Below are 20996 nucleotides of genomic sequence, written 5' to 3' on the forward strand. Positions count from 1 at the left end.
ATTGTACCTGTGCATTTTGTTTTTCTTACCTAAATGTAGAACTTTACTTTTTTATCATTGATTTTCATTTTGTTACATAGCACCCAATGTTCAAGTCTGTCAAGATCCTTCTGTATCTTAAGCCTATCTTCCCGAGTGTTGGCTATCCCTGCCAGCTTAGTGTCATCTGCAGATTTGATGAGTTTCCCATCTATCCCCTCATCCAAATCATTGATGAAAATGTTGAAGAGCACTGGACCTAAAACAGACCCTTGGGCACCCCACTGCATACTTCCCTCCATGTAGATGCAGTTCCATTGAGGACCACATCTGGTGGTGATGGATTGTGGAGAAGTCCTAGGCAGGAAATATTTGATAAACTTACACCCCACAGTAGTTGGCAAGTACATACAGATTCTCCATCCAGTTGTATCAATTGTAAAGCAGCTCTGGTAGAAAGAAGATATTTGAATAGAGAAGAACCCAATTTCCTTAAATTCTGTTTTGTAGATGAGGCTATTCAGTTTGGGCATGAAGGGAAAACTAGAAATAAATATTTGATTTTAGTTTGTGAAGACAATATTTTATTAGGGTAGCTCCTAATTTGGTTTTATCTCATTGCTTTTTTAATTTGAAAACATAAAGGAGTTGAGAAGGGTGTGAAAAGTTTAGGATTTATTTAAATGAAATAAATGCTCTGTTACTTTTCACCATCAATTATATACGGTAATTTGAGGACATAATCCATCTCAGTTAAATGTCATTAATAGCTGAAAAGTTTTATTTTAAAATAAATTCATTGAAATCAGTAGCAGAATGAGAATTGATGATAACTGTATTTGATGGTTATCATTGGACCTAGATTTTGATGCAACAATAGAAGTTATGTTTTCTAATTAAAAAGCCTCAAAAATACTGCATAATTGCGGGAGATGTCTGATAATGGGGTACAACTCATAAATGAAATCAGAATGCCCTCACAATGATTTAAGAAGGTCCTTTTGCCCAATGAAATCTCTATTCAATTTAAACTGCAGAAATCATAAAATATAGTTTGTATATTGGCTGGTATATTGCTAATTTAAATTAATTTGAATTAAAATGTGCTTCTTGATGATGTGAAGGGAGTAAAAAAGTAAGTCTCTGTCCTCCTTATACAACCTGGCCTGATCATAGATCAGTGGGTTTCAATAGCCAATTTAGGAACACTGTATCTCTTAATTGTAAATTACATGTAAAAGCATAAATTATGTAAAGATTGAATCTGGAAGTTTCCTTTAAAACAAGTGTTTTTTTCTTTCAAAAGTGGCAGATTTTACTGCTATGACTAGAGGCCAAAAAGAAGATAAATGACATCCATCCCGTCTTTATTTTTGCACTGTTTTAAAACTTGGGATTTAGCTGAAGGGACTTAAAGAGTTTTTGAAGTGCAAATAGGCTGGTGAAGGGTAAACCTTTTCAGAGTTTCACTTGATGGATTTTTTGTCAAGAGAGAGGAGATATTTTGGCACTAGTTGTTATCTGGAAAGCTACAGAGGTTTTTTTGTTTTGTTTTTGATCAATCATGCATTAAGAACTGGCTGTGGGGGATGTACCTTTTTCCTTGCATTCGTATTGATCCTATTGTGCTTAAAAGTAGTTAATTTTGTAGGATCTTTGGGGGGGAAAAATCTACCCATTAAGACATGGGTTAGTAGAGTTGTCATTTCAAGGTCATGTTCTTATCCTGGCAGCTTCTTGGGTAATAGATTCCTGTAACAAGAGGAAAATACACTTGAACAACCAGTTGCTGTATTTTCTAGATGTTATGATCCACAAAACATGATTGCTATTTGGATGTTTATAAAATGTAATTTTCTTATCAGAAATGGATAACGAAAATGAAGTTTAGCAGAGTTGTATGCTAAACAAGCAAAACGAAATATTGTGCTACCTGCAAATTTGTATTAAAAAGTGGTAGCTTCTAAAGAAACCCTTCCATAATTATGAAAAAGTTCTGAAAACTTGAGAAGTTCTTAAAACTCAAGAAGCCAACTGTTTATCCCGATACTAATTTGTGCAAGCAGGATTTGGCCTTCATTCTGCACTGAAGAATAATGTGCTTATAACCACCAGAAAATCCAGGAGTCTGGACTAGGTTAGAAACTCTAAAAACATCTCAGAAGAATAATTGAGAAACCACATCCTTAGTACTACCATGGATTGTGTCCATGAGTCAAGTTGACTCAGGCCATATTTGCATTTATTCAGTCTTGGCAGGATATTCCTTGATACTAAAATTAATGGTGCAGCCTTTTTTTGACAGTCTCTATAGCTGTCTCCTGTGGTTGACAATAAAGGAGGTACTATACAAATCAACTAAAATTCAGATAAAGCCAGGGCTTTTTTTGTCCGGCACCTTTTTTGGATGGAACCTTGTAGGGTAAGCAAGGCGGGTTGTATGACATCTGTGAGTTCCGGCACCTTTTTCTTTTACAAAAAAAGCACTGGATAAAGCTAATATTTTAAAACATCAGGGTACCACTCATTCAGGATACATCCCATGTGAATATTGAAGGAGCTTATTTTCAATGTGTATATATGTTTAAGGCCTTTCTTCTACCTCTAGTATTAGTTGTCTGCAAAATAAGGCTATTTTAATCCTTCAAAAAAGTGCTTTGGAATGGACAAGAACACTTCTGGTTCTGCATTTTTTTTCAGGTTTACATGATTGCTTTGGGAATTGCTTACACATCCCTGTCGTGTATGTGCATCAACTTCTCTGGTTCAGGCAGGGAAAGACAGAACCAGCTCTAAAGCTGCATGTGAACCTGGAGAAACAACTATTTTAATCCTTCAAAGAGATGTGATACCCCACATGTTATTCTGAAGGATTTTTTGCATCCCTATATTTTGGGAGGGGATAATTAACAGTAAAAACATCTCCTTTGCCATGTTTTGAAAGGTACTATATTTATTTGTTTGTGTAAATTTAAATTTATTGGCTGTCCAACTCCAGTGGAGTCATCACTAAACTAAAACTTAAAAAACCCACAAAAACAGCTGAAATATTAAATCACTCATCCTATTCTTGGATGTCTAGAAAAAGAAATGTTATGGTTCTCACTAGTTGTTATCGTTGCAGAATGAAAAAATAATTTCCTGATATTTTAGAAACTGGAAACATAAAAAATGATCAGCTTATTAGCTCAAGTACCATTTTCAACTAAGCTCAGATTTCTGAGTGAAATGGACCTAATATTGCTCTGTGGTCATCAAAACAAAGAAATCCTTGCTTCCTTCATAAGGAGCTTTTGAAGCAGTTTTTCTATCTAGGCAAAACTTTGTAAAATAAATCTCCTTCGGCAGCAAAAGCTGTTGTATAACATATGGAATATGGTTATTACACCTTCCATGTCCTAGGAATTCAGTGTCTACCTATTTGTAGCTATATACTATTAGTATTACATGTTTTTGATGTTTTCTGTAATAATTGCAACTTTTAAAAAATATTACTCTGTGTATGTGTTTGTGCTGTGTGTATGCATATGTGTAAGCGAGAATGTTTTGGATTGAAAAGCTCCATAAAAAAACCATTGCCTTTGATATTTATTTCAGTTTATGTATCATTTCTAAACTAGTGATTCCAAATTATTATCTGGACTCGAATTTTACATCTATCAATCCATCAACAAAGAAATATTTTAACTATTCTGCAGTCTTTCTTGTTTCATATGGGGTTTGACATAAAGGAAGTTTCTTTAAAATGTAGTTACTGCATTGAGAAGTTTTTTATTATTATAAGCATGAGCTACAGTGATTGGGGATTCTTATACTCACTTCCTACTTTCTCTTCCAACAAATGCACAAGGAGGAGATTGGAAGAAATAAACTATTCCTTTTATAGCAAACATTATTCTAAATTTCTGGATAAAAATAAGGTGGACATATATAATTTCTTTTGTATAAAAAGAGATACACATACAGATTCAGTGAAGGCTATTTTTTTTCATATATAGCAGGGGTGTCAAACTGCTGGCCCACGGGCCGGACACATCATCAGGAAACCACGCCTACTCCATTGCTGGCAATGGAGAATTATGTTGCGCGACGTCACGTGAAGTCGCGAGTTTGACATGACTGCTTATAGCATCTCTTTAGTTTATTGTTGGGAGATGTCAATAAAACCTTCTTTTGTTACAAAAGTGATCTATAGCTCAACACAGCATCTTTTTCTTACTCTTGTCTTTACTTTTTGCTGCTGAAGTCAGACACTGTATAATTAATAACTGTTGGAACTTACTTTACAAGTAAATGTTGTTAGACCAGAGAAGAGGTGAATTGTCTCATTGGATGTTCAATGGTTCCTTTTAATGTCTATGGAAATTCTCAATCATCCAGATCATGGTTGTCCCAAAGGTGCTTTTTTCCAAAAGGCAACTGGACTTTCTTGATTTTTTTCCCTTTGAGGTTTGCAATATATTTATTGACTGATGTAGGGGCATGCTATTAATGCTGCTGTTGTATTTCTCTCTTGATTTCCTAGAAGTGATGTTATCTTTTTTTCACTGAGCAGTATGGTTATTTCTAAGAGCATCTGTCACTTGAGGCATCCTAAGATGGATGAGTCTCAAGTGAACTGCTAGTTGAACCAAATGGTGAAAATAAGAAAAGACAAGGGGGCTGGAGGCTTTCAGAAGAGAAAAACAACATTGTTAGAAGGAAAACAGCAAGATGGGTCACAGATTGTCATAGTTGAACCCCAATAATCATAATCAGAGCTGACTTTTGAAATCATGGCAACCCCCTGCATTTTTAAAAAGTTGCATTTTGTTATCATTTGAACAATATACTAGGAAAAAGAGGTACCGGTATATTTTATGGTGTTTTCTGCCAGCGTAGAGGAAAATACTTGGTAATATAGATAAAGGATGTTTTTTCAAGGCTGTGATAATAATAATAATAAAGGATGTTTTTTCAAGGCTGTGATTGATGTGAGTAAATTATCATTTAGAAATCTTTAATTTTGTGGTTGAAAAATGATACCATGTTGTATCGTTATATTCTGAAATTTATTGTTTTGTTGCACGCTGCTTTATTTTATTTGAAATTTTGTCTGATTCTCATTTCTTTATTAAGAAATCAAAGCATTTAAATTTTAGCATTACTCATTCTCCATTATTTCAGTTCAGAAAGTAGCTATGTGGTTTTTTTTAGTTCATATGATTGCATTTGACACATGTATCTGAATGGAGGCACAAAGCTATTTTAATTTTCAAAAGATTGGTGTTTGCTGCTAAGGACAAAATGACAGGACATGTCTTTTACTTGCCAGATTGTGAGTAGCCATTGGATCCAGTGGCCTGAAAATTATTTCATCAGTTTGCTTGCTTGCTGTGTTCAGCCGTGTGGTGGGGAATTGGGAGTGGAAAAGGCAAAGAAATTAAGATGATTAGAAGCTTTAAAGCTTTGTGAATGGTAGAGTAGCTTCCCTCCTCAATGAATGTAAATAATAGATGAAAGACTGAGAATGACAACAAAGGCTCAGGGTGCTTAAGAGAATGTGTGCAGTCTGAATGGAGGTCTGTGGCTCAGGGCCAAAGGTCTTAGCTTTGAGTGTAATTAGAAGACAATACAAAGATGTCATTACTAGCAGGTGAAATGTTCAGCACGTGGCCTCAAAAATAGCAGTTTTAGCCTTTATGACTGTTGAAATTGGATTATGGACTTTAATTATTATTTTTAAGAAGTCTTTGCAAGGTGTCCCCGCAGTTTGTTGTGAAACAATATAGCTTGACTTTGATCATCATCACTGTTGAGTCTCTTAAAACTTAATACAGTGGAAAATGGTGTAGATTAGAGTTGAAGGAACCTGCAAATCAGAAAGTGTTGATTTCCTAAGCATCTCCTGTAATACAGTGTTAGATATGTCTTCTGTTCGTTGAGAGGCTAATTAATTTGTGTAAAATTCTTGGTTGTTGTGGAAAGCAGTCAGAGACTTTGTTCAGTACAATATTGCACCATTGAAAATGCAAGTCATGCTGCTTGTTTATGAGGGCAACTCCAACACCACAAATAGACCCCAGATAAATTTGGATTAGAAGAATTGCCATTCAAGGTCATGTTTCAGTGCCAGCAGCTCCTTCCAGAAACAAAAGCTTCCTATAGAAAGAAATATTTCTGGATACCTTGAACTTTCAGTTCCCAAATCAGAACAGGTTATGTGAAAGAACGGTAGAATTATATGATCATTTAGCATTTGCAAATAAAAACAGTCACATTTACTGAACCACATGACAACCTATTATATGTAGCCTTATTAAAACTTGGTTCTCCTCCACTCCTGCAACCCCTCCTGTGTTCGATAAACTTCGCTATTGCTGAGACTGACAAAACATTGTTTCCTCCTGTGGTTAGACCACTTATACAAGATTTTTTTAAAGTACCCTCAGATTACAATGTAATTTATTTTTCCATTCTCTTCTGACTAACTAACCCATATGCCTGGGATTTGGACAACAACTTTTTAATTCAGCTGTTTCAGAATTGCAACAATACTGTAGAATGTAAAATTAGATTTCCGAAACAGTTTCACTCACTTGTAGTCGGTGTTTGATTTCTTATATGATGGGGCATTATTTTCCAAGAATGTACAGAAAAAAAACCCTTAAAATTATACAATGACAGTTATTTGCAACTTATTGTAAATCATAATTAGATATTGTATTCCTGAAATAATACTGTCCTCTTGATTTTATATTATCCAGTGTATGTTGATGGATAATTAATGTTTCTTAATTAATCCCTTGAATATTGCAAATTTAAAATATTCATACATTTCAACTTTTCCCCTCCACATATTACTGTACTAAGGTAAGTTGGTATCATAGAATATTAGTTTTATCAGTACTCAAAGCAATAACAAATAGTTATGGATACTAATAATGCAGCCCCTTTGGTGTAGTGGCTGGCTGCTGGCCTAGAATACAAGAGACTGTAAGTTCTAGTCCCATTTTGGGCATGAAAGCCCTTTGAGTCCCATCTCTCTCTGCCAATTTATCTCTCAGGTTTGTTGTTGTGGGGAAAATAGGAGGAGGAAGGAGTATTATGCATGTTTACCACCTTGAGTAATAAAGGCAAAATAAAAAAAACAAATACTGCCTTTTTTGCATAGTCTTTAAATATTTGCTGCTATATCAGGATTTAAATCTGTCATCTACAATTTTAAACTATTTTATTATTTCACAGGTATTTAAAATTATTTTATTATTTCACAGGTATTTAAAATTTTCAACAGCCTGAATCAAGTAGCAACAGAATAACTCTGAACAATCATCCATCATGAATGTATTTAATGAAGGTTGAAAGACATAAAAGAAGGTAGTATTGTTTCCATATTTGTAATGCATTTATCATTGGTAACATTTTCAATAGCAGCAAGAGTACAAAAGTATTTTGTGCCAATTTGATATAATTATGCCGTTTGTATGAAGCTGTTATAATTAAAGGATGAATTTCAGTCTTTTAATTGAGTGCACTACTCTTTAGCCTTCCTTTTATGTGCATTGCTACATGATCGTTAAAACCTTTGAGGATCACCACTTCAGGCTTGGGCTGTGTTCTCCATAGTATGCAGGGACATCTACAGGGCTCCAAAATTAAATAAAAATAAATTTATGTTTTAAAATACTTTTCAATTGCTAAAATGTGGAATCATCAAATCTTGCAAGATTTTGGCAAAGCATATTGACAATGCTATGTTAATGAACAAAATGTAAAGATCCATATGTTCACAGAGGAAACACTTGTAATACCCTTACTGATTTCCCATTATTGCTGGAATATATCGTGTACCACTGTCTTAAAATACACAGATCTTGAAAATTATGTTAATGTATTTCTATGAAATCATGTAACATTAAGGTCAACTTCATTTTATTCACCCATATTTAGCATATTACTGCAATAAGTCACAGATTTAGAAATTAAGAATCAAAACCAATTTAACAGCAAATCTGAGTGAATAGTGTTTTAGTCTGTTGAAGTGTACTTTCAACAACATAGGATACAATACTGTATTGATCCTTGGAGAGAGACATCCATGACTTTGAATCTTATGGGATGGTTTATATGATGTGAAATGAAACAGAGTATTGAGAAACCATAATAGATGAGATGAAGTGATGTCTTTTGAGGTTTCCTCCAACTCAACTAAATTGAAACAGGTTTTATTTAAATAAAACACTCGATGCGTATGAGATATTTTTGAATTTTTCTGTAAAATATATTCTATAGATGTCAAAGGGGAAATGTAGAGTGTGTTATTATTTCCACAAGAGAGGTCAAATAACTTATGATATATTCTTGCTGCAGATTAGTTGAAGTGGCTTGACTTATTTTATTTGTAACATTGGACTCCTATTGTTCCTTGTTGTTCTTAAAAAAAAACCACGTATTTCCCAGAGGCTGAAGATCTATTTCTGTTTTATGACCTGCTGTATCCTTAAGGCCAGGAGGCCCCATTGAGCATTCAGACCCAGTAAAATAAGAGGGTCATTGCCATCATCCAGGTCCTAATTGTTGCTTTCTGGTTGCCAGATAGACACCAAGGCAGCTGTGAGAACATCTGGGGCCTAGTAGGGGGAGGGTGCTCCTGGCATTTTGTTTCACCAGGTGCTCAGTGGAAGCGGCCGTCCTCTTTTTGATATGGGAGTTAAGTTCTGTGGCCCCTGAAGTGAAGTTGCAACAATTGCAGAGGTCATAAGACAGCTGAGTGGGGGTCAGACACAGTGGGGTGTATTTTGTTACTTAGTAAAAGAAGGGATATCCTAAAACCTTTAAAGGGTTTTCTTGAAATCTCTGTTGTGAGAAGGTTTTATGAGTCTGATGCAAAAAGTGCTGATTTAGGTAAGGAATGCTGCTTTTGTCTAAAGGACAACTCTTACCAAATGTTTGCAGCTTCGGTAGTACATTCAGCGAAAGGCAAGGAAACCAAAATTGCTTTTCAGACTTAGGCTTTTAAATAGTTTTTCATTCGCTCTCATAATATTTGAACTCACTTCGCTTCAGATTAAGCATTTTAAGTCATTTGTTACTAGGAAAAAAATAAAGCGGAATTCACTTAATTTTGGGGGGGGGTCTTAGATGAAATGAGAATGAAAAATCGAAAGCATTTCAGCTTAAGTGAGCTATTTTTAAGTAGATGCTGAAAGGAAGGACCTCAGTTTATTAAAGATAGCAATTTAGAATGAAAGTCTGCAGCCCCCAGGGCTTCAGTCCCCAATTGTTTTATTTAAACTGGAACTTGGAATCAAATATAGAGGGACATGTGTTCAGAATAAAAATACAAGGGAAGAATAAATCTTTGGCATATTGGAATATGCCAACCAATATAACAATGGCTATTTTTGTCTGAGGCAAATTATTCACTTTTTTAATGCTGTTTGCCTGTTCAGATAAATGAAGAATGCATATATTGTAAGGTTCCAACATTTTCTTTATTTTCTTTAAATAATAAGGTTCCAAATGATATGTGAGCTCTTTTTGCAAATACATCATTGGCATAATCAGGCAGTGAAAGGGGAGAGAAAAGGCATTCCTTTTTATGTCTGACAATGGACATGGAAGTGGCACATATGCATAAATATAGTTAATAAATAGGACCCTAATTTTCACTGGTAACTGAATTGGAAAATAGTAGCACTTGGGAAAGAAGAGAATTATATAATTTTAAAATGGAATTTCCAATACTCTGTTGAGAGTATTAAGAGATCTTTCGTTTTTGTTGGATTGTTAAAATCTCTTTGTGAACCATAGATATCAAAAGTTGCTAACATATTTTTAATGTCTATGGAGATTCTCAGTCATTCTGTTGCCTCTTGAAAAAGCACCTTTGGGATAACATGTTTTTAATGTTTTGCCCTATCTTTGGTTTCAAATATAGGGGAGAGTTAGTTGTCCATTGCTGCATTTTGTTTTCTTCCATATTCTTTCCATTATTGTAATTAGATTGTTGGAAAGAATTGGGGAAATTATCCAAGCATGAGAAAGGCATTATTTCCTTTCTGCTGATGTGGAATATACTGGAGTTGGACAGTGAAAGATAGCATCTCTATTGCCATGGCACTGAAACATCATCACCTGCTCTCTTCTTTATCAACTTGTTTTTAAGCTAGATAGAAAAACTGTTCTTTGTTAGAACCATGAAGGCAGTGTAAGTTCATTGGTAATGACCATGGAACTTTTCCAGGGCCTCAGATTTTACTGAGACACCTGCAGGAGTCCTTGAGAAGTGCAGCACATAAAACTGACTGCAGACGTCGATAGTAGAAAGGTGTTTTAAATGGACTGTGTTTAAATGATCAGCACTGAAACAGCTACAGCTTTCCCAAACTTTATTCCCTTGGGGGTCATGGGTCCCCAGATTTTGAAAACATTCTGTAAATTAAAGTACCTTGGTTCAAAAACTGTTTCCCTTTGATGTCTAGGTAATGGTTATGATAACAAGAATTTTAGTATTGTAGTACTGTATATAGATTGTATTTACACAAATAATGATTTGTTACGGAAGATAGGATTACTATAAAATTGTGAATATTTAGAAGATGGATATCAGATGGATATCACTGGTAGCGGTTTTAAGTAATTTGAAAGGATTATAGAATCTGGGAAGATGGGGAAGAAATGGAAAAGAAAATATAAAGCAGATATATCTAAGAAATTTGTTGATTTTCAAAGGGCTTACTATCTTGGTAATTTTAAGAAAGGATAATAGTTTTATAAAGCTACTACAAATTCAGAAACACTGAATTATATAATATGTAGCTACTGTGTTACTGAAGGCATGGGTTAACATTACAGATATGCTGATATTGTAATTTAATACCTTTAATCCTATTAACTCAATTAGGGTTGCTATGGTAGTAAGCTAGAGGAATACTAAGAAAATTTTCTTCAGGCTTACAGTTGCAGTATGTTGCTGTAATTCTCATGCCATTTCAATTGCAACGTCAAATGCAATAAATTATATTTAAAGCCATAAGCTTATTTATGTTCCAAAAATTATCTGGACTTAGCTTTTCTTTCTAAGACCCACATTAATTATGCGACGAGGTGTGTGGTAGATCATATCTTCAACTCAACTATTTAGAAATGCATAGCAAAGTCTGTCCTTAACTGAACTTAACACATTTTAATGGAAATGTGCCTTCCATTAAATAGGTAAGCATCTGCTGAAGTTACTTGAATCCTGAGCATTTTCTGAGCTTTTCTTCAGGACTCTTTTTCATGACATAGTGGTTATAACTTTTTCTTGATAGGCATAGGTTTCCTTTTCAATACTGTTTTTCTTTTATTAAGGTATTTGTTTTCAGTCCACCACTGCATTTTTAAAATCATTTTTCCAGTCATCTGAAGGATTTAACTTTCAACTCCCAAATTAGCCATTGGGCTAATCTTAATTCAGTGAGAAAGTTCTGCAGCACACTTTGGGGAAAAACTGTAAAACTGTAGGAAACAAATGTTTGTTTTAAGGCTTTTTGTTGTTCTTGCATATATGTGCATTTTAATGTTCTAACTTCATGTGCATAAATTTAATTGAGCTCTGTATGTGTGTATTTTGTACATCTCTCTCTCTCTCTTTGTGTGTGTGTGTGTGTGTGTGTGTGTGTGTGTGTCTGTGTCTGTCTGTCTGTCTGTCTGTCTGTCTGTCTGTATGTATGTATGTATAAAAGGATTGCCTGTCTAATGGAAGTCCATAGCAAACTGAGAGGATGGACAGCTAAGAAGTATGAAAAATAAATAAATAAACCAAACAACCAACCAAAGTTGCAGCCTAGAGTATATGCTGTGCAAGCTGCTGCCAATTCATCTCTCTTCTGAAGGGTTTTCAAGCTCAGGACAGGAACATTTTAAGGGTGCACTATTCTTTTTATATCTGATTCTAGAAAGCAGAAATCCTAGTTTATTGGGTTTTTCAGTTTATTTTTTTGTATTGCAAGGAAACTTATTTCATGATAAAATCTATTGTTGAGTTTAATATTTTTTTAACCAGTAATAATCAAATTATTAAAGTATTAGAGTTAGATCTCTAGAACAACAACAAAATATGATAAACAAGAAGCCTTCCTATTGTAAAGCAATCCAATAGCAATTTTAGAACAGGAAATACTCAGTATTTTTAAAACTGATGATTTAAGCCAGTTCTCTGTCTCTTAAAATCAATGTATTTCACTATCAATTAATTCAGATGTATTTAACTGGTTTGTTTGAGAATTATGTTCAATTTCTTTGATTTATTTCCACACCGTATTCCATAACCCTACAATATACATGTTAACTAGCAATCCCTTGGATTCATGACAACTGGGAATTCATGATAGTCCTTCGTGACAACTAGGAAATTAAACTTGAAACAATAAATTATGGTTTCCCAAGTGGATCTCTGTATAACCTCTATTTCATTGACATTTTGCTGTTGGTTCAGTTGGGAGAAGAAGTCCATCCATCCAAAACAAAATTGCTATTACATTTCTGTGAAATAGAGTAGAAAGTAAATACTCCTAAACAGATAATGTTCTTAACTATTTATTCTTGAAGATCTCTACGTACTGACTTTTATCTGAACATTCCTTGTGCTGCATCTGAAATCTGTTATGGTTCATTTTAATTTACACTGATGCTCAAGAGAGATATTAAGTTAAAGAAAAGGTGATAGAAAAGAGTTCTGTCAGTGAAAAGCAGACTGGCAAAATCAAGAAGAAACACTCCTTCCTCAAGATGAGTTTTTTTAAATAGTTTCTTTACCATTGCTAATACTTTATCCTTGCAATGTGCACTGTTGCAAAATAGTTCTGCTTTCCATAATAAAAGAATGAAATGCATTCGTTGTTCGTTCGTTCATTCATTCATTCATTCATTCATTTAACAGATCATGGGGAATTCTTATGCAGGGCAACTGAAATCTGCCCGTTTTGAAGAAGCTCTTCATAACTCCATAGAGGCCTCCCTCAGATGTAATAGTGTGGTTCCTCGGCCCATCTTCTCCCAACTCTATCTTGATCCTGAGCAGCCTCCTAGTTTGCCGGAAGGTAACCAAGCAAGTATGGCATATTCTAATTGTTCTTATGCTACATACAATGTTTATATTTTTTAAAGAATTTTTTCAGAAGTATCTTTTTCTATAGGTATATGTGGTTGACTTTTTTAAAAAAAATCATGCATTCCAGATGTGAAACCAAAAGTGGAAGAGCTAGACAAAGAATTGATGCATCGTTATACCCAGAATGGAAGTTTGGATTTTTCCACCAGCCAGACTATTAACGAAACAGAAGAAGATGACGAGGAGGAAGACATGTCTGATTCCAACAGTCCGCCAATCCCATATGCACAAAAACCTGCCCCAGAAGGATCTTGCACTACTGATGGTTGGTTTAAATCTTCCCTATCTAACATCTCACGTAGAGTCAGAGGTGTCTGTGGAAGGGCAGTTATCAAATGATGAAGACAGTTTTACTCTTTTTTATATGTTGTACATTTATTTATTTATTTATTATTTATTTATTAATTTAATTTATATACCGCCCTTCTCCCTAGGGACTCAGGATGGTGAACAGGGCAATACATAAAAACTAGATACAAAAATTAAGATTATTAAAACATAATTAAACAATGCCCATAAAATTAATACAAATTTAAGATTAAAATTCATTAATTAAAAATCCCACCCCGTCCTATCAGGCCAGGCCAGCTTGTTTAAAGAGATGGGTTTTAAGATTGCGCCGGAAGGAGCGGAGATCGGGCGCCATCCGGAGCTCAACCGGAAGATGGTTCCATAAATCCGGTGCACCCACAGAGAACGCCCTCCCCCTGGGGGCCACCAGTCGGCATTCTTTGACCGGTGGCACCCTGAGGAGGCCCTCTCTGTGGGAGCGTACTGGGCGGAGGGAAGTTGACGCCGGCAGCAGGTGCTCCCCAAGGTATTCCGGACCCATGCCATGAAGGGCTTTGTAGGTCATTACCAACACCTTGAACCTCACCCGGAAGACAACTGGTAGCCAATGCAGCTCGCGGAGCAAAGGTGTGACATGGGAGTATCGGGAAACTCCCAGTACAACTCTCGCGGCTGCATTCTGTACCAGTTGGTACAGTTGTAACCAGTTGTTATGTCACAGGCATAGAGGAAAAGGACAGCAATTGCTTTATGATGGTTCTGTTACTTTCACTAAGGGTACATTTGTAATATGAACGTATAACCTTTTTTTGTTTGTAACAAAATCTAAAAAAGTTATAAAACTTCTTAAAGACATCATAATGTCTGTGACTAATTTGAAGCTAGTTCTATTTGATTCAATAGAATTTCTCCAAGTAAGCAGATATAGGATATCAGCTTTCCCTAATAAGTCTGATTTTAAAAATCTTGAGGTTTTATAGTCCTTTTCGACATGTTAAAATATCTAGGGCTCCCTTTATGAAATATTTTATTCAGTTAAAATTGGACTTGCTTGCATGCAAATTAAATGCAAGATTAAAATCTGAATCTGTTTGTAATGTTATTTGGGCAATAAACAATATTGGAAGTAGCTCAAATTGTTGTATTCTTCAAGGGCATTTTAGAAAGTGGTCCAGGAGGAATAATTTATTTAAATCCTATATCATAAAGATTAATAAAAATTAGTTAACACGTTTAAGATCCAAAATATTTTTCATTATCCTTTATGAAAATTACTTTTTCTTCTAAGTTATCTTCTAAATATCTTGTAATTATATTCTAAAAATACAGAATAAGTCAGGCAGTATTTTTCTTAACCCAAAAATGAAACATGGGCTATGTATTTCTGGAATAGTACTATTCTGGGTAACTTTATAATTAAAGTAAGAAATTTAGATTATATTTTAGATGTAACTTGGCTTGTTTTTCGGTGGCACCAGACATAAAAATATTTTAACAACTTGTATGAAGAAAATGTTTTGTTCATTAAATAAAGGAATCTCCCTTCCCACTTTTTAAATCTGAAAATTTCCACATAAAGTGCAGTTCAGGTTGCAGAGAGTTCTAAGGTGAAAATACACCTGAAGAGAGATTTCTTTACAGAATTGAGATTCTTGAGAATTACTTTGGAGGTTGTTTTAGGCAACAAATATATGCTTCTCTTCAGACTGGTTTTCATTTTAAACTTCATTCACTTCTGTGACCTTTGTGTTTTCCTGCCCTTATTTCTCTTGCCAAAAGATTGACAAATTATTTGCACTGATTAAGATTGCAGTATGAAACATTCTTACCTAGAAACAGATTTCACTGAATTTACAGAGACCATAATAGACATATATTGAATGGTACATATTTTGTTGTTGTTAGCTGCGAAGTCGTGTCTGACTCATCGCGACCCTATGGACAACGTTCCTCCAGGCCTTCCTGTCCTCTACCATCTTCTGGAGTCCATTTAAGCTCATGCCTACTGCTTCAGTGACTCCATCCAGCCACCTCATTCTCTGTTGTCCCCTTCTTCTATTGCCCTCAATCTTTCCCAGCATTAGGCTCTTCTCCAGTGAATCTTTCCTTCTCATTAGGTGGCCAAAGTATTTGAGTTTTAGCTTCAGGATCTGGCCTTCTAAAGAGCAGTCAGGGTTGATCTCCTCTAGGACTGACCGGTTTGATCGCCTTGCAGTCCAAGGGACTCGCAGGAGTCTTCTCCAGCACCATAATTCAAAGGCCTCAATTCTTTGGCGCTCAGCCTTTTTTATGGTCCAACTTTCACTGCCATACATTGCAACTGGGAAGACCATAGCCTTGACTATGTGCACTTTTGTTGACAGGGTGATGTCTCTGCTTTTTAGTGTGCTGTCTAGATTTGCCATGGCTTTCCTCCCGAGGAGCAAGCGTCTTTTAATTTCTTGGCTACAGTCCCCATCTGCGGTGATCTTGGAGCCCAGGAAAATAAAATCTGTCACTATCTCCATTTCTTCCCCACCTATTGCCAGGAATTGAGAGGGCCAGATGCCACGATCTTGGTTTTCTTAATGTTAAGTTTCAACCCAGGTTTTGCACTCTCCTTCTTCACCCGCAACAAGAGGCTCTTTAGTTCTTCTTCACTTTCTGCCATTAGAGTGGTATCATCTGCATATTTAATTGTTATTAACTTTTGTATTGTAATATTGTTTTAATTGCCTTGTGAACCGCCCTGGGTCCTACGGGAGAAGGGCGGTATATAAGTTCAATAAATAATAATAATAATAATATCTTAGGTTGTTGATATTTCTTCCTGCAATCTTAACTCCAACTTTTGATTCCTCTAACCCTGCCTTTCTCATGATGTGCTCTACATATAAGTTAAATAGGCAGGGTGACAGTATACAGCCTTGCTGGACTCCTTTCCCAATTTTGAACCATTCAGTGGTTCCGTGTCCAGTTCTCACTGTTGCTTCTTGGCCCACATATAGGTTTCTCAAGAGACAAATAAGATGGTCTGGTACGCCCATCTCTTTAAGAACTTGCCACAGTTTGTTATGATCCACACAATCAAAGGCTTTAGCATAGTCAATGAAGCAGAAGTAGATGTTTTTCTGGAACTCCCTAGCTTTCTCCATGATCCAACGTATGTTGGCAATTTGATCTCTAGTTCCTCTGCCTCTTCGAAATCCTGCCTGTACTTCTGGTAGTTCTTGGTCCACATACTGCTGGAGTCTAGCTTGTAGGATTTTAAGCATAACTTTACTAGCATGAGAAATGAGTGCAATGGTGCGGTAGTTTGAGCATTCTTTGGCACTGCCTTTCTTTGGAATTGGAATGTAAACTGATCTTTTCCAATCCTGTGGCCACTGTTGAGTTTTCCAAATTTGCTGGCAAATTGAGTGTAGCACTTTTACTGCATTGTCTTTTAAGATTTTGAATAGCTCAGCTGGAATACTGTCACCTCCACTAGCTTTGTTGTTGCTCAGCTTTTCTAAGGCCCACTTCACATTCTAGGATGTCTGGCTCGAAGTCAGTGACCACCTCATTGTGATTATCAGGGACGTTAAGCTCATTCTTGTATAGTTCTTTTGTGTAATTTTGCCACCTCTTCTTAATCTCTTCTGCCTCTGTTAGGTCCCTGCCATTTTGATCCCTTATCATGCCCATTTTTGCATGAAACGTTCCCTTCATCTCTCCAATTTTCTTGAGCAGATCTCTGGTCCTCCCTATTCTATTGTTTTCTTCTATTTCTTTGCACTGTTCATTTAAGAAGGCATTCTTATCTCTTCTAGCTATTCTCTGGAATTCTGCATTCCATTGGGCGTATATTTCTTTTTCTCCCTTGCCTTTCGCTTCCCTCCTTTCCTCAGCTATTTGCAAAGCTTCCTCAGACAGCCATTTTGCTTTCTTGCATTTCTTTTTCTTTGGGATGGTTTTGGTTGCTACCTGTTGTACAGTGTTGTGAACCTCTGTCCATAGTTCTTCAGGCACTCTATCTATCAAATCTAATTCCTTAAATCTATTTTTTACCTCTACTGTATATTCAACAGGGATATGATTTAATTCATACCTGAGTGGCCTAGTGCTTTTTCCTACTTTCTACAGTTTAAGCCTAAACTTTGCAACGAGAAGCTCATGGTCTGAGCCAGAGTCAGCTCCTGGTCTTGTTTTTACTGACTGTATAGAGCTTCTCCATCTTTGGATGCAGAGCATATAGTCAATCTGATTTCTGTGTTGACCGTCTGGTGATGTCCATGTGTAGAGCCGTCTCTTGGGTTGTTGAAAAAGAGTGTTTGCTATGAACATCGTATTCTCTTGACAAAATTCTATCAGCCTGTGCTCTGCTTCATTTTGTACTCCAAGGCCAAACTTGCCTCTTATTCCAGTTATCTTTTGGCTTCCTACTTTAGCATTCCAATCCCCCATGATGATAAGGACATCATTTTTTGGTGTTAGTTCTATAAGGTGCTGTAGGGCTTCATAGAACTGGTCAATTTCATCCTCTTCAGCACCGGTGGTTGGGGCATAGACTTGGACTACTGTGATATTGAATGATTTGCCTTGGATTCGAACTGAGATCATTCTGTCATTTTGAGGATTGTATCCCAGTATTGCTTCTCCTACTCTTTTATTGACTATGAAGGCTACTCCATTTCTTCTGAGGGATTCTTGCCCGCAGTAGTATACCTGATGGTCATCTGAATTAAATTCACCTATTCCTGTCCATTTTAGTTCGCTGATACCTAAGATGTTGATGTTCATTCTTGTCATCTCTTGTTTGACCACGTCCAGCTTTCCTTGATTCATGGATCTTACATTCCAGGTTCCTATGGAGAAAAAATCTTTACAGCATCGGACTTTCCTTTCACCACCAGACACATCCACAGCTGAGCGTCCTTTCAGCTTTGGCCCAGTTGCTTCATTCTTTCTGGCGCTACTAGTACTAAGCCCTCTGCTCTTCCCCAGTAGCATATTGGACGCCTTCCGACCTGAGGGGCTCATCTTCCAGCGTCATATCGTTTTGCCTTTTGGTACTGTCCATAGGGTTTTCATGGCAAAGATACTGGAGTGAGTTGCCATTTCCTTCTCCAGTGGATCACGTTTTGTCAGAACTCTCTGCTATGACCTTTCCGTCTTGGGTGGCCCTGCACGGCATAGCTCATAGCTTCATTGAATTATGCAAGTCCCTTCGCCACGACAAGGCAGAAATCTATGAAGGGGATGGTACATATAAATCATAGCAATTACATTGTTGGGATCAAGGATGTATGAAAAAATTAAGTTATTGCTGTGGCAATTGTGAAAGCATGTTAAAACAAATGATGCACTGAATGTGTTTAGCAAAAACTGTTTAATAAGTTTAATATTAATCCTCTCTTGGATGAGAACAGCAAGCACTATGCCTTACATTTCCATGGACCCAGCTCATCTGCTCTCCCTTAAACATCCTCTATTTTGTTTGGTGATATTGTAGCTTGTAGGCATAAAAATCCAATATGGCAAGTCCGAAATATACAATTGATTTTCTGGAAAAGACTGCAATACCGGATCAAATGATTTTTTTTACCTGAAAACACCCCCCCCCCCGTGAACTTTATGTAATGACCATAACTATATAGCATGTGATATCCCTCTGGGGCTATTGCAGCAGAATTGATCAGTTAGGTAGTAGATATGGCCCTACCATTGGACAGAATGTCATCTTGGACAACAAATGCTCAGCAACAGCACCAGTCTTCTGGTCTTTCTCCTCCATTAGAGAAGCAAGCTATGTATTCTGGCAACCTGCCTTGCAAACTTTGATTAATGTATTGTCATCAGTTGCAGTGAATGCCAGCCTGTTTCCTGTGTATTCAAGGAATATCACCTGTGGACTTATTTATATTCTGGGGATGGAATGGTGGGATGGGAAAACTTTTTTTCCCCTCTTATAATATATATTCATTTCTACATGATTGGTTAGATTGAGCGAGAAACATTGGTTGCTCTGGCATATTATTCTTCCTAACGGACTGCCAAAAAAATAATAATATGATAACGGTTTGGTAGTAGCATCTTTTGCTGTTTTCGTTTTTCAGATTTATTCAATTTCTCTGATCTTTTTTACTCACCTGTTTAGTGATTTTAATAGAGCCTCAAGAGTATGTGTAAAATCAAAATATTTATTTTAGTTTACATATTGCTTCATTTATAAGATGACTTCTGTTTGTAATGCTCTTTTTAACAATCAGAGGTATTTTTTATTACTGATGGTGTGATTTTGTTATTAAGTGCAATATGAGCGCCAGAGAGCTAAATTGATGCCTGAGTCAGTCACATACTTAATACCAGATCAGCTATTGTGAAAATACCAAATGGAAGTGACTGTGAACTGCATTTTTATGTAAATCTTAGTATGTAATTTCTAATGCAAAATCCTTACCTTAAAATAGTACTAAAACAGGTCTGTACCTCACAAAAAAGATGGTAATTGTTAGTGTTAAAAGAAAGGGGAGATGGTGGGAGACAGAGAATTTTTGCTTTACACAGTTTCAATCCTTTTGTTTGTATTTTCACAGCTGTGTTGGCCAAACTCCTTTCTTCTTAGCTGCTTAAAAGATGATGTAGAATGCAAAGATCAGTATTTCTGGAAAACACAGAAAAATCTTATTGGCAATTTATTAGAGGATATGTTGATTGAATTCTGAAAAGGAGCAAGCTCTTAAACTCCAAATAATGATTTATTGAATGGACACCATTGAAAGTGGAGCCTAATGAATTGCTCTGGGGGATTTGTATTTTGCATTTCTTTGGAATAAGAATGTAAGGGGTTTTTTGTTTGTTTGTTTTTACTTTAGAGAAGTGAATTTGCATCCCTTAATTATCTGCTGTTTTGAGCCCATGCTGCAGTCCTTAATTCAAAATGCTAATGTCTTTTCCTGAAACAATAGAATTGTAAAGACACTAATTGAGTTCTGAAAAATAATATTGTACTCTGCCTTAAGAGAACAGCTATTGGGCAATGTTGGTTAAAATGAACAATCTGCATTTTTATAGAACTGTTTAATCTTTAATTTTTAGAATCTTAATTAATGCGGCTTCTTTGATATTCACTAAATTTCAAAGGATCGAAGGACCCAGCTCTCAACTGTAGTTAACAGAATAATCAAATTTAAAAAATGTAAATTAAAGAACAGATAGTTAGTGCAGACACCTTGCTCCAGAATCGTTTGGGCTTGTATTCTTTAAAGAGAAAGTTGTTTGGCTTCCTTGTTTTTCCCCCCTCTCTATTGCTAATCTAAAATATTTTTAATAAGAAAGGAGAGTAATTTTAAAGACACTGAAACATATTGCAATGATTTCTGTAACCCAGTAAATTACAGAATTTCCAATCCCATAGCATTTCTTCCATCCAGTTTTTGCTTAGACAAGAAATGTTTGTTACATCTTAGCTCCATCTGATGCAATCTGATGCATCAAACAGCAATAATGTATGTCACCTCAACAATGGTGAGGCCAGAAAGGTGAGTGCTAGCTCAGACAGAAATAGCTGTATGATGGTGAAATTAGTAAGAAAATGCAAATAAGAATATACAATAATGTACTTTTT

The 20996-nt window shown here is 35.9% G+C and overlaps 1 protein-coding gene across 1 annotated transcript in view; it reads left to right on the forward strand.

Moving 5' to 3' along the window:
* The window catches only part of GREB1L (GREB1 like retinoic acid receptor coactivator), a 162332-nt gene that overhangs the window by 66341 nt on the left and 74995 nt on the right, over window positions 1-20996 (forward strand). The window contains exons 2-4 of the mRNA XM_081324854.1: window positions 7236-7338; window positions 12887-13046; window positions 13185-13382. Coding sequence (XP_081180980.1) covers window positions 12890-13046; window positions 13185-13382 — 355 coding nt within the window. The 5' untranslated portion in view covers window positions 7236-7338; window positions 12887-12889. The remainder of the gene's footprint in view (window positions 1-7235; window positions 7339-12886; window positions 13047-13184; window positions 13383-20996) is intronic.

The sequence above is a fragment of the Vipera berus genome, assembly GCF_964194415.1.
Source record: "Vipera berus genome assembly, chromosome: 3".
Classification (NCBI taxonomy): Eukaryota; Metazoa; Chordata; class Lepidosauria; order Squamata; family Viperidae; genus Vipera; species Vipera berus.